This window comes from Aotus nancymaae, unplaced genomic scaffold (assembly GCF_030222135.1).
Source record: "Aotus nancymaae isolate 86718 unplaced genomic scaffold, 86718_ANA_hifiasm-v0.15.2.pri h1tg000014l, whole genome shotgun sequence".
Classification (NCBI taxonomy): Eukaryota; Metazoa; Chordata; class Mammalia; order Primates; family Aotidae; genus Aotus; species Aotus nancymaae.
The window spans coordinates 7,486,011-7,500,030 of record NW_026988425.1 but is presented as its reverse complement, the minus strand read 5'-3'; the positions used below and the strand labels follow the sequence as shown (position 1 = coordinate 7,500,030).

The 14,020-nt window shown below is 39.4% G+C and overlaps 1 protein-coding gene across 1 annotated transcript in view; it reads right to left on the bottom strand.

Moving 5' to 3' along the window:
* ADCY2 (adenylate cyclase 2) overlaps positions 1 to 14,020 on the bottom strand; it is a 436,690-nt gene that overhangs the window by 124,056 nt on the left and 298,614 nt on the right. The window contains exons 6-8 of the mRNA XM_021675367.2: positions 12,183 to 12,294; positions 9,386 to 9,513; positions 739 to 897 (exon numbers count right to left, since the gene is read on the bottom strand). Of these exons, the coding sequence (XP_021531042.1) occupies positions 739 to 897; positions 9,386 to 9,513; positions 12,183 to 12,294 (399 nt within the window). The remainder of the gene's footprint in view (positions 1 to 738; positions 898 to 9,385; positions 9,514 to 12,182; positions 12,295 to 14,020) is intronic.

The window sequence follows — 14,020 nt, the reverse complement described above, 5'->3', positions numbered from 1 at the left end:
ATAATGTATCCACCAAATGAATGAAAGTCTACATGTTCTTGGGAGCACTGACTGCAATTAAAGTTTATATTCTGTTGACCACTGCTTTGGAAAGATGCTTTTAGAGGTCGTGACCTACTAATTTTGGAGTTTCTCTGCACTCACAGAAACCTGCATGGTGGGTGTGGTGAATTACAGCAAATGCAACTTGATTACCTTGAATTTTTGTGAGAATATCTTTTGAAATGTATGTCAAGGGCATTTTAGGAAGCACGCTAATCTGTATAGTAGTGTAGATTTTCTTTCTCAGTGCTTGCTCTCATGCTTCTTTCAACCATAGCCCTGGATAAGGATTCTCTTGACTGAAATATGTTATTCTTTGAGAGAAGGATTCTGTCCTTACTAATTTTAATATACTGGTTTTAGAGGTCAACAGTTTTAGACAGATGCCATATCTGGACTTTATTGTAAAATATCTTTAAATCAGGTCTCTATTCATAAATTTGCAAATAAGTAAAAGTTTGTATTTTACTGTCAGATATTCACAGTCTTTGAACCATGGACAAGAGAGGTCACAGTGTAGGGACTTGAGAGTTCATGTTGATCCCCTTAACATGAGGGGCCGTTGGGTGTGAGTAACATGATACCAACAGAGGCAACGGAAGTCATCAAAAACTGAGCACTCCGTCGTTAGCCCGATGACCTGTCATTCCTAACCATGCTGCCTGCCTGAAGAAAGAAATCAACGCTGGGTCTTACCCAGGGACCCCTCCAGCTTCCATGTGGTTGGCCAAGGTCACGTCATGGGACCACACATCGTACTGCCACTTCTGCAGACCAATCACGCCACACAGGACGTTCCCAGAATGCACACCCACGCGCATGTTGATATCAACTCCAGTAGCATCCCTCACTTTCCTAAAGAGGAGGGAAGTGAGATCATGATCAAGTGACATCCACTGCTTCCTTTAACTCTTGGTCAATTTTCCCAGCATTTTATTATTTGGAATTTCTCAGACTGTTGGAAATGACCATGAACCCTCCTGTGGCAGGAGATCACTTCTCTGAGCTAAGAGAAAGGGCTTTTCCTTCCAGTCACTCCAGATTAGACCTATGTTCTTGCTACTGAAGCCAGATCAGGCCAGACTAGAGTGATGACAAAATATTGTGGCTATCACTTTTACTTTTGCGAAGAATATGTATCAAGAACCTACAATGTGCTGGCACATCTGCATTTCCATACTAGAATCACGTCACATTGCCTTGTAATGTAAGAAATAGTCTTAAGCACCATTTGTAATGCTAGCACTTAGCACAATGTACATCTCCAATGAATATTTTCTGCTAATAAGTGAAGAATATAGCTCATTTGTGAGCTTAATAATGACTTTGGCCTAAATGAGAATTTTTAGAAAAATAATCATGTCATTAAGTCTTTTCAGTTGTGCACACTCTTTAACGAAAAGAGAAAAAATACTTTTTAGGACCCTATCACCAACTCATTAACAGAGAAAAAGGATAAACTTCAATGAAGAAATAAATGGAAAGGCTTGGCAATGCTTATTTACTCTGGCTATCTGGATACATTAAGGTAGTATTGCAAATGAAGTATACAGGAAGACGTTCCCAGTTACATCAAGAGAATTACCCTAAGAGGCAATGTGGAGGGCAGCAGTGATGCCGACTGCAGTAAGATAAAAGAAAGACATGGCCGGGCGCGGTGGCTCACGCCTGTAATCCCAGCACTTTGGGAGGCCGAGGCGGGTGGATCACGAGGTCAAGAGATCGAGACCATCCTGGTCAACATGGTGAAACCCCGTCTCTACTAAAGATACAAAAAATAAGCTGGGCATGGTGGTGCTTGCCTGTAATCCCAGCTACTCAGGAGGCTGAAGCAGGAGAATTGCTTGAACCCAGGAGGCGGAGGTTGCGGTGAGCCGAGATCGCGCCATTGCACTCCAGCCTGGGTAACAAGAGCGAAACTCCGTCTCAAAAAAAAAAAAAAAAAAAGACACTATCACTTTTGAATTGTAGTGAAATGAGTCATCACCATCTCAAAAGGGCATAGGCATGTATGTCATGCTTAAATGATATAATGATACCATTTTAGCATGCTAAAAATGATAAAAAGAAATGGACCCACAATGTAAAAATAAATCGCATTCTGGTATTTTCAGGACATGGCTCGTGGGAATGTGTGTTCATTGTGTACGTCTGTATGTATTTTTCCGTCATCACTGTACCCTCTCCTCCCGAGTGTGCATTCAGTTAATATAATCAGTTGCATGCTTTTTTCAAAGTGCTTTGAAGGTCTAAAACTCACGTGTGAGCATCTTTATCAACTATTCCAACTGCATGTTCTCCATCACATATTCTCTCTTATTTGCTCTGTACCCCCTGAGAATATGTTTTAGAGATATTGGAGTAAAGCTGTCTGGGTAAGGAGTAAGCTTAGCCGACCTATGAATAATACACTTCAGTCTAGTTCTTTATTCTAAATCTGGATTGCCAGTATTGTGTATTTAAACCAAGTCTGTGAATACCTGCTTTTATTGGCTACAGAGCAGCAAGTTTTCATGTAAGATCTTCACACCAAAGTAGAAAGTAAAAATAGCTTCGAAAGCCCTGTCAGGTGTTTTGTGCAGCTGACAGAGGTAAGGTTACATCACCTCAAAAAGAAAGATACACCCGTCAGTTTTCCTAAAAATAAATTGTTTGGAAAGTGCAATGCACCATACTTGTCAATTTGTAGAAGTCTACTATTTGATAAACAGTCAAAATTCAAGATGTGTTTGATCCTTAGTCATTTTTACTCTCTGGTTCTGAGTATGCCTATTTTATTAGCCTATCTACCTTGTTTATCTTTTTCTTCACCTTTTAACAAGTATGACATAGGAAAGTCAACTTTTTAGAATTCATAGATCAGTCTAATCTACTCTTATTCATCATGGAATATGTAAACATATTGAAAACTGTTTTTCAGGAGAGAAATATGGGTTGGAGGGAAGGAAAAGTGGTTCTACTTATGTTCCAAAATCCTCATCAGAGAACGTTTGATGTTCTCAGGTATGGAAGTATTTTTTAGTTGATTAAGAATGCAGGTTTAACAGAAAAGATAAAGAAGGGACATAATGATTGCTAGTTTTCCAGATTGGATTTTCTTCTCACAACTGTTAATGTACTCAGAGCTGATGAAGGACCACCTCTGTGTATAGACTTGTAGTTTTAAACCTTGCATTGGTCAAATTTTCATCCATCAAATTGACAAAAATCTCTGCTATGACATCATTACGCATTCATGTTCAGGGGGGTAACAAAACAATATTATCCATTAAAATGTAAAATATGCATATAACTTTGGCCTAGCACACTTACTTTGAGATAGAAAAATAGGAAAAAATAAATTTTCATCAATAGGGAAATATTACAGTCAATTATGATACATCCAAATTATGATATATTTTGTACCTTAAAAACTGACTCAGTTCTGTATTTACTGAAAAAAAGTCCATTATGCATTGTGAAGTTAAAAAAAAAAAAAGAGTAAACCCTATAATAGCTAGAATGGGAATGGAAGGAGGAGACCAGCCAGTAGGCTCTGAATATTTTGTTTGTACTTAGAGGAAAGAAGCATGGATGATGATATACTAATTCTGTGCCCTCAAAGGTACAGGTTTAGAGGATATAAGAATAACACTTGGTCCTTTACCAATAAATCCAGTAAGTTAATACTTATGTTCTAGTCACCATTAGCTTCAAAATAAAAGGCTGTGTATGCTGAAACATTTGCTCTTCTAATATTTTTTCAGAATGTGTGTGTGTGTGTATATTTTGAAGTTTAAGTTCTAAAATTATTTTAACTCTATTTTAAACAAATAGTAATGATTGTAAATACTTTGAAGTTCTGTAATTGTTTTTACTATAAACAGATATTAATGCCTGTAAAAATAGTGTCTTTCAACATATCTTTTCATATCCTACTTATGTAATGTTATACTCCAATAAAAATCACCACAAATTGTGCTGTTTCAGAAAAAAATAAAAATAAAAAAATAAACCTTGCATTGGAAACAAAATGATTGACTTTAATCCAGGTAGAATTCGAGATGGCTATACTTCAGTTGTATGATAAAATCAATGGCTCACATGACTGTGGCATCTAAAAATGTTTTTATAGCATGTCTCTGACACTAAATTGTTGACTTGAATTTTGAAAAAAGTGTTGATATGCATATGTGTGTGTATATATGTATTTATAAACAAGTGTGTGTAACAAATGAGTTTCATAGTCTTCCCCTATGCATGTGTATTCCACACACAAATGGCTGAGTTATTGTCATAAAACAATTTGCAATAAAAAAAATTGCATTCTGAAAAAAGAATTTAGAAAGATATTTTGCTTCCCATTTTCTTTTTTTCCTCTCTCTCTTCCCTTCTTGTTTTTGCAAAAATAAAAAACTCAGCTACCCATCTGGCTCTACACAAATCATCCAAACCTTTTCTTCTTGCCCCATAAAATGAGCTAGAGCATCGGTAGGACAAGGAGACCCATCCCCACCCCTCTGCCCTGCATCTGCAGGCTGTGGCTGTGTGAGCACCAGGGCGTCCCCACCTCTAGACTTTGCTTATAATAACTCCTCTTCCTGTTCCCCACGCCCCCAAGCCTCCCTTTGGTGTCAAGTGGCCAGCTGGCATTGTCCTTCAGGCTCAGGCGCAGCCCCATACAGAAAGGATGTTTTGTCCCCTCTAGGCTGGTCCAGGCAGCCCCACTGCCTCTGTCCTCTAACTGCCCTGAGGACAATTAGCACTCCCTGTCCGTCTCCATCTCTGCCCTCAGCAGAAATTTAGCTTGGGTAGACACAATCTCCTCTAAATGGGTTGTTTACCTCTCAAAGGGTTCAAGGCCCAATGCAACAGCACCACTTCATACAAGTTACTAATGGACCAAGGTCATTTTTGAAAAATGTACTGTGCTTCCATCTTTGAGCAATGATGATCCTAAAAAATTTGTTAGAGACCCATAATTGTTCTTAACATTTTATGTTGTTGAGGACATTTCCAACCATGTGGCATTTGTTTGCCAAAATAGGCCAGCAGAGAGCCAAGAAAGGATAAAAAGGGAGGAGAAAGGAGTCTCAGATTGGCCATTTGACAGAATTGATTCTAAAACATTAAAATCATCTCCACGTTGTTTTTTTTAAAAAAATGAGTTGACCGTGGTTTCAAATGAGTTGACTGGCCACATGTTTTGTTGCATGTATATGCAATTTACATGATTTATAGAAAAATGCTGAAGTCATTGTTTAAAGCTTGCAACAGTAGTAGGTAAGCATTACAGTTTAAGAGAAGCCTTAATCCATTTTAAAATCAAGGTCCTGAATGTTACTTGATTAAAAATAATTTACATGTTCATGACAGAAAACAGAAATGCTTCTAAGCATTGGAAAAGTTCCAACGCTGTGGCTGAAGTGCCTGTGCAGCGGTGCCTGGGCTAGCAGAGAATGCGGTGCTGCTAAGCGTGCGGTGTGAACACAGGCAAGAGCAGGCAGCCGTCTGGGGCTCATGCTGCTGGTTCCCGTGAAACTGAGACCATCTGGCAAAAACCCAAGTGCCAGGTGTGCACGTTCCCCCCACCAGCTTAAAACATGAAAATTACTGTCTGGTACCCATCCCACCTCATGGCTCAGTGAAGGCGAATGCAAATGAGCGTCCTTGCATGGAAGAGAGGATAAACGTGGACAAACAACTCCTGAAACTTGCTGAGATGCCTTCTCTGTTGCTGCCTCTTGTGGGGGTGTCACAAAATAAACTTTTTTTTTGAGACAGAATCTTGTTCTACTGCCTAGTCTGGAGTGCAGTGGTGTGATCTCAGCTCACTGCAACCTCCACCTCCTGGGTTCAAGCGAGTCTCCTGCCTCAGCCTCCTGCGTAGCTAAAATTATAGGTGTGTGCCACCATGCACAGCTAATTTTTGTATTTTCAGTAGAAACGGGGTTTCATCATGTTGGCCAGGCTGGTCTCAAACTCCTGACCTCAGGTGATCCGTCCACCTTGGCCTCCCAAAGTGCTGGGATTATAGGCATGAGCCACCGCGCCCAGCCCAAAATAACATTTTTTATTGATCACCTTGTCTACCATACATGAAACAAACGGGAAGAATGTGGGATCCTTTGGTCCGCAGGTGGCAGGTAACAGGGACACAAAGTCATTGCCTGACTTGAGGACTGAGTTGAGGGATCAGCAAGAATTGGGAGAGGTCCCTCAAACCTGTTGACATTACTGAGATTCTGCACACATATGATATGACTGATGGATCAATGATGAAAAAATAAATAAACTATTCCACCTACAGGAGAATATTATGCTGTCTTCAAAAGTAATGAGGTGCTGACACATGCCACCACAGAAATGAACCTTGACAACACTAGGCTGAATGACAGAGTCAAACACAAAAGGACAGCTATATGATGCCACTTACATGAAATATCCAGAATAGGAAAAATCGTAGAGACAGAAAGTAGACTAGAGATGACCGGGGGCTGGGGAGGGGGTAATGGGGAGTTACTGCTTCATGGGTACAGAGTTTCTGTCTGGGGTGATGAAAGGTTCTGGAAGCTGACAGTGGTGATGGTTACCCGACATTTTGAAAATACTCAACGTCACTGCACATAACTGTACATTTTTATGTATACTGTATCACTGTATATTTTTATGCATCATTGTAAATTTTTATATACACATGAAATGATTCAAAGGGTAAGATTTACGGTATACATATTTTATCACAGTAAAAAATGTAATAATATTTTTGATGAACTGGTGACAGGCCAGTGAATGTAATGTAAGGATTATTTCTCCTAAGAGATCTTCAAGACATTGGAGTAACTTAAACATTATGGAACTGGAACACAGTTGATTCAAAAGCAGAAACAAGACTTTAGTAAATGGGTGGATTCTTTAACCCAGTGTGTTATTAATGCACATAATTTTGCCCTTCATAAGACTCTTCCACAACTACTTGAAAAGGAAATCAAGAAAAATACTTCCCTCCACAGAATTCATTTCGCCTTATGTTTGAAACCAACATTGAGGTTGTCACCAGAAGCAGGTTACAAATTTAAAAAATACTACTAGTTCCACTGATTGGATTCACTTACATCTAGATTCATAGACTTATAAGTAGTTATTTACTTTTGAAAAAAGGTTAAAAAATATTTTTCATGTATCAGAGAATATACATGATTGACTTACGGGAAGACGCAATTATGGCTATTTCTCACATGATGCATTTTGTGTAGGAAACTGGGTTCACACTAACCACTCTTCCCATAGAAACTCTCTCACCGACTTCATTTCCCTCCTATTCCTGATCTGCCCGACAAAAGCATGCAGGAATTTGCTACTGAGCTAGTGAACTTGGAACATGCAGGTGTCTCCATTTCATTGGCTGAGGTGGTCTCTGTGTGTGTGGGGGGGGTAGGGGTGGAGGGGGCAGGCATTAATCTACCCAAGACCATTTTGGGAAAGTCACCTGTTAATATTTTAGTCACTTCAGCATGTGACCAACACAGTGACAACAGGACATGTTGTCTTCTCACATAAAGCCCTTTCTACTTTAATCCTGAGACAAGGAATGAGAATATCAAGCTCATAATTCCAACTCTGTCCAGATTTTTAAACAAATGTTGAGGATAAGGTCAAATTATTTGACCAAAATGGACAATCAAAAACCCAATAAGGTACAATATTCCAATCATTCAGTCAGCAAACAATAGGCTTTATTATTTATAAGAATATTCTGGCTTCTACAAAGGGTATTACTAAATAAGGTACTGTTGCCAGGTGCAGTGGCTCAAGCCTGTAATCCCAGCACTTTGGGAGGCCCAGGAAGGCAGATCATGAGGTCAGGACTTCAAGACCAGCCTCACCAATATGGTGAAACCCTGTCTCTACCAAAAATACAAAAGTTAGCTGGGCATAGTGGCACACAGCAGTAGTCCCAGCAACTCGGGAGGCTGAGGCAGGAGAATTGCTTGAACCCAGGAGAGGTGGAGGTTGCAGTGAGCTGAGGTTGCACCACTACTGCACTCCAGCCTGGGCAACAGAGAGAGACTCTGTCTCAAAAAAAAAAAAAAAGAGAAAGCACTGCTAATAAAATTGTGGTGCTGTTAATACCTTTTTACCCTATATTTTTACCTTGTACCAGTCAATGATAATGACATCATTATTCTACGTAAGCAGATCTTCTCTGGAATCACAGTGAAAAAATTATAGATACAATATAGAAAATATATGTTACAAATACAAATTGAAATTAAATTCACAGAGCTGAACATTTTTGACTAGAAGAAAATCTTTTGTATTGGATTTTTAAAGTAACTGCAGTCTGGTTGTAAAACCCACCTCTTCCCTTACCATGTGTGTGGAGCCATAGAATTTGTCAGAAATTGGAAAGATGATAACATGTGCACACTTTTACCTTAAGATCACAGAAGACATTCAAAATTTAAAAAAAAAAAAATCACCTTTGAGTCTGGGCGCAGTGGCTCATGCCTATAATCCCAGCACTTTGGGAGGCCAAGGCGGGCAGATCACAAGGTCAGGAGTTCAAGACCAGTCTGGCCAATATGGCAAAACCCTGTCTCTACCTAAAATACAAAAATTAGCTGGGCATGGTGGCAGGTGCCTGTAGTCCCAGCTACTTGGGAGGCTGAGGCAGGAGAATCACTTGAACCTGGGAGGCGGAGGTTGCAGTGAGCCCAGATTGCACCACTGAACTCTAGCCTGAGCGACAGAGCAAGTTTCTATCTCAAAAAAAAAAAACTTTGAAACAAAACTGTCCCGTCTTATAGATTTCCAACTCAGTTTTACTGTAATCTAAGGCTCATAGTACCAATACTAGGCTGAGTCAGGCAGCTCATACCTACAATGCCAACAGTTTGGGAGGCCAAGGCAAGCAGATTATTTGGGCCTAGGAGTTCAAGGCCTGCCTGAGCAACACAGGGAAACCCCATCTCTACAAAAAATAGAAAAATTAGCTGGATGTGTTGGTGCTTGCCTGTGGTCCCAGCAACTGGGGAGGCTGAGGTGGGAGGTTTGCTTTGGGCTCAGGAGGAGGTAGAGGCTACATGCAGTCAGCTATGATCATGTCACTGCACTCCAGCCTGGGTGACAGAGCATGACCTTATCTAAAAAACAAACAAACAAAAATAATACTAAATAATGAAGTCTTATTTTCCATTGTGTTACTCACATGCCAATAAATAGGTTTCTGCAAAATTATATTTAAATGCACAATAATGTGTTTAATTCCAGTAGGTAGACCAATTGAAATAGTCACAGGTGAGATTTACAACTCCAAATTGTTAGAAAGTTGAAAAAAATGCTTACTAAGCAGTCCACTTACTTTATGGCTTCACACATGTCCAGTCCCATTTTCACACAGTTCTTGGCATGGTTAGGGAGAGATATAGGAAGTCCAGATACACAGTAGTAGCAGTCTCCCAAAATTTTAATTCTCATGCATTCATTCTCCTAGAAGAACAAATTACCAAATTTCAGTTGCATTAAGCACTTGCAAAATAGTCTAGGTTTACCTAATATCATCAAGTGCCAGCTCTGCTCACGGCATTCCAGGGACGTCTGGAGAGGGCTTCCCTTCATTACCCAACCTGAATGAGCTGCCCTCCCCTACGTGCCAATTTCCAAAGCAGGATAAATAAGGAAAAGGGAAAATATGGGAAATAAGAGAGAATGTTCTGGAATGATTTATACGTCATAAAAGCAAAGAAGGATGGGGATGGGGCCAATCGCGTTAGTCTGAGCAGCTCCAAACATTGATGGTGAAATAAATATTCTATGCAGAGCTGAGTCTTTCAGAGTAGAAGACGATGACCAGCACTCTGTAGGAATTAGAATCTCACGTCCTTCCCTACTGTCCTTATAGTTTCTTTCAAGTATTGTAAAGCCAAAGCAGATTCTTACCTGCAGACATGTAGCTTCTGATAGACATTGCCACACCTAATAAGCTACCATTCAACACAGCCAAGTAATTTATACTTAATTCTCATCTTAGGCACAACTGTTTCAATGTAAAATTTGACTAACTCATTATCTTTCTGGGCTAAATTTTATATTTATATTTTAATATTTAGATTAACTGCATGCATACATGTTGATCCTATATTTGTTTCTAAACTTTTGATCCAGCTTCCAGACTCTTCAGTAAAATAAAGGAAAAACAAAAACAAAAATGATGTACCAAACACAGGCATTTTTTTCTCTAACACAAACACAGGCTTATGTATAAACTGAACAAATTTGAAATAATCAAGTGAATACACCTTCTTAAGCATGTGTTAGGTTTGCTGAATATTTTGCCTGTTTCTTTCCCTGTCTGATAGTGCACAAACAGGACATATTTTCATAGGTATCTATAGCACTACAGAAGATGCGCTTAGTAATTCCTGACGACAATATCATAAATAAGGAAAAGGTAAACAATTACACATTAATCAAGCTTCCCTCCCATACTTCCTAAAAAGATATTCTCAGACTAGAAAACATGAGTTAGAGTGAATGGCAATGCTTTTGAGTTCTTTAGTGTAAAGTTATGTGCTTTACATAAAAATACTCGGTGCATGGGAGTATTTGTTTTCTGACAATAATCCCCCATTACTGAACTGTGAACCATGAACTCATGTGGAAGACACACTGCCCCTCTGACCAATAATGGATAAACCAAGGGATGGATAGTCAGCTAAGGCTGTAAACTCCTCTGTTCCAGTGATTACAGGAACATGTCAAGTACCTCCTTCATGGGTAATGAATTGTGTCCTTCCAAATTCACGTGTTGAAGTCAGTCCTGATACCTGTGAATATGAACCTGTTTGGCAGTAGGGCTGTCACAGATTTAATTAGTCAAGAGGAGGTAGAATTGGAGTTGGGGGGGGGCCCTTATCCTCTCAGAAGAGTCATTTGAACACTGAGACAGGCACCTAGAGGAGAGAATGTCATCTGAACATTGGAGTGACGTTGCTCCCAGTCAAGATCGAAACGTTTCTTCCTAACATGAACATGTAGTCCAGCAAAAATGACCTTTTATTAATTCAAACTTTTATGACATCATTTAGGTTTCAACCTTTCTTCTTCTATAAATGAACACCCATATAACTCACCCCCTTCACTTTGGCTTGGTAAAGGAAGGAAGCAGAGCTGTGCTTTTACTGATGTTTTAAAATCCCCAGCGAGAGCTGTCAAGGTCAGTGGAACTGCAGAAGGCGATAAACTTGGGGAGTTTGGCCTAAGAATGACCATGCTAACATCTGCAAGCCAGATTTCTTCTAAGAGACTCGACTGGAATGTGCTGTCTTGTTTAAAAGTGATCTAAATCACACAATGAACTAAATTTAGGACCAATTCTTCCATAGATAAACCACTGATATTACTAGGCAAAATGAAGCACTTTTTTGTTGGGAACAATTTGAAGAGAGAATTAGGCCAACCAGAACATTTAACAAGAAGTACAGGGCTTGCAGGAAGAAACGTTTTGCCACTGATATTGCCACCAGCAACTGTGGCAGTTCTAAAAAGTAATAGGGTCTAGTGTGTTTCAGATGGTTTCACGTCATTTCCTATCTGTGAAATTTCCCATGGAAGAGCATATGAGTGGAAGTCACTGAACTTCCATTTCTGTTTAAGAGGCATAAGAATCAAAGGATAAAAATAAGACAAGAGTAGGTAAAGGCTTTGCATGGAAGGTACGCGTTCTGTTTCAGGGGCTCTTCCAGGGTTCTGCTTAACAACAGGAATAGAGGATGTTGGCAACTGGAGGAGTGGGAAGGGTCCTACCAGATCCTTGACGTGGAAATGCCTAAGAGAGCACCTTAAAATAGTACCATGCAGAGGGATTTGCAAGTGGGAGCTCACTGCCTGAATGTATTTATTATATGTGTGCTGAATTATACATAGGAGGAAGTTTTAAAATAGATAAAAACATGATAATGATATGCCATGGCATTTTTCATCCCTGAGACAGGTTTGAGGCTCATCAAACATCAATGGCAAAGAAATCCAACAACTTTTACAAACAATCTTCCTAAAGGATGCTTTTATGAAAAAGTAAACTATTGATAGGTGGATGAAGAAAAACGAAGCCAAGAGTTTAGAAATCTTCAAAGTGGAAGGCAATCTATAATACTCACCTTTGCAATTTGATCAAACTTTCCGAAGAGCTCATTCAGCATGTGGACGAGTTCTCCTGGGGAGCAGTCACTTGCCAGCCGGGTAAAGCCAACGATATCAGCATATAAGATGCTGTAGGAAGAAAGGAGGTATGGAGACAGAGTTTTCCAGATTTTATATATATATATATATATATATTTTTTTTTTTAAAAGAAGGTAATGACAATCTTTCCACTAAAATCATGTAATTTTGTTTACACTTCATATTTTCATGAGAAAGATGTAATTTTCCTGGATAGAGAATATATAAACATTTTTTTAAACGTTAATTTAAACATTTTTTAAGGTTAAACTTTTGTAGTTAAGATGGGAGTGAAGTAGCAAAATAATTAAAAAAAACAAGTTCTGTTTATATTGAGTCAAGGAAGAAAGGGGAATAATAATCCTTTTTTTTTAAGATTACTTAATCGTATTCTGGAAATTAAGTAATCAGATTCTCCAGATTACTTAAATGATTCTGGAGTCCTTCCTATCTGCCAGGATGAAGCAGGCATGGAATATTTTCCTGACGCTCAGAATTAAGCTGGGACAATGTATTGAACAAATGTGGACATCAACAGATGTCCAATTATAAATCATAAAAAGGGTTACAAAGGAAAACCAGAGAGTGTTATGAAAGAGAAGAGCAGGGGCAGATTAGACAGTGAGGAGTCTGGGAAGGTCACTCTTAGGAAATGACAGAGCAGCTTCCCTTCATGGGATGTACTCACTAGTGAAGATGAGTGTGAAATTCCTTAGTGTTTTCTACGTGTTTAAAATAGGAAAACACAGCATCTTGTGTGCACTGCAACTTTTCCTACACAATAACATGTTTCTGATTCGTATCAAAGCCTTATAAAGATGCCTACATTTCTGCTGGTGGTTTGAGATTCACAGAGTGAATATCTATGACTGAAGATGTACCATGGAGCAAAAATAACTACCATTTCACAGCTATTAGGATGGCTTTTATAAAACACAAAAATATTGGTTGTGGATAAGAACCTGGAGAAACGGGAATAAGCGTGCATTGCTGGTGGGAGGATAAAATGATGCAGCCACCATGAAAAACAATATAGTCGGTCCTCAAAAAAGTTAAAGAAAATACCATATGATTCAGCAGTGCCACTTCTGGGTATATATCCAAAGAACTGAAACCAGGAACTCGAACAGATATTTGCACATGAATGTTCACAGCTGTAGTACTCACAACAGCCAAAAGATGGAAACAAACCAAATGTCCATCGACAGATGGATGAATAAACGGAATGTGGTCTATCCATACAATGAATATCAGGCAGCCTTCAAAAGAAATGAAATCCTGACATGTGCTGCAACTCCTGAAAACCATATACCAAGTAAATAAGCCAGATACAACAGAACAAATGCCTTGTGATTCTACATATATGGGGCATACAGTGTAGTCACACCATAGGGACAGAAACTAGAATGCTGGTTGCCCGGGGCCTGGGGAGGGGGGTGTGGAGTTGTTGTTTAATGGGTTTGGAGCTTTAGTTTGGGATGAAGAAAGAGTTCTGGAGATGGATAATAGTGATGGTTGTAGAACAATGTAGGTGTTTGTGATCCAACCAAACTATGCACTTAAAAACAACTGCATTTATAAATGTTATGGTATGCATATTTTACAACAATAAAGAATACAAAAAGGGGCACCAGTCAGCAGGGTGTCAGCCAGAGCAGGGCAGGACTCTGCTGTTGGCCATACTCTGCTCCTTGCACTAAGCCCAGGGTGTCTGGCAGCACCTTGGGGGAAATACTTGCTCCTCTGCTGATGGACACGAGCTGCGGGAAACCTCTG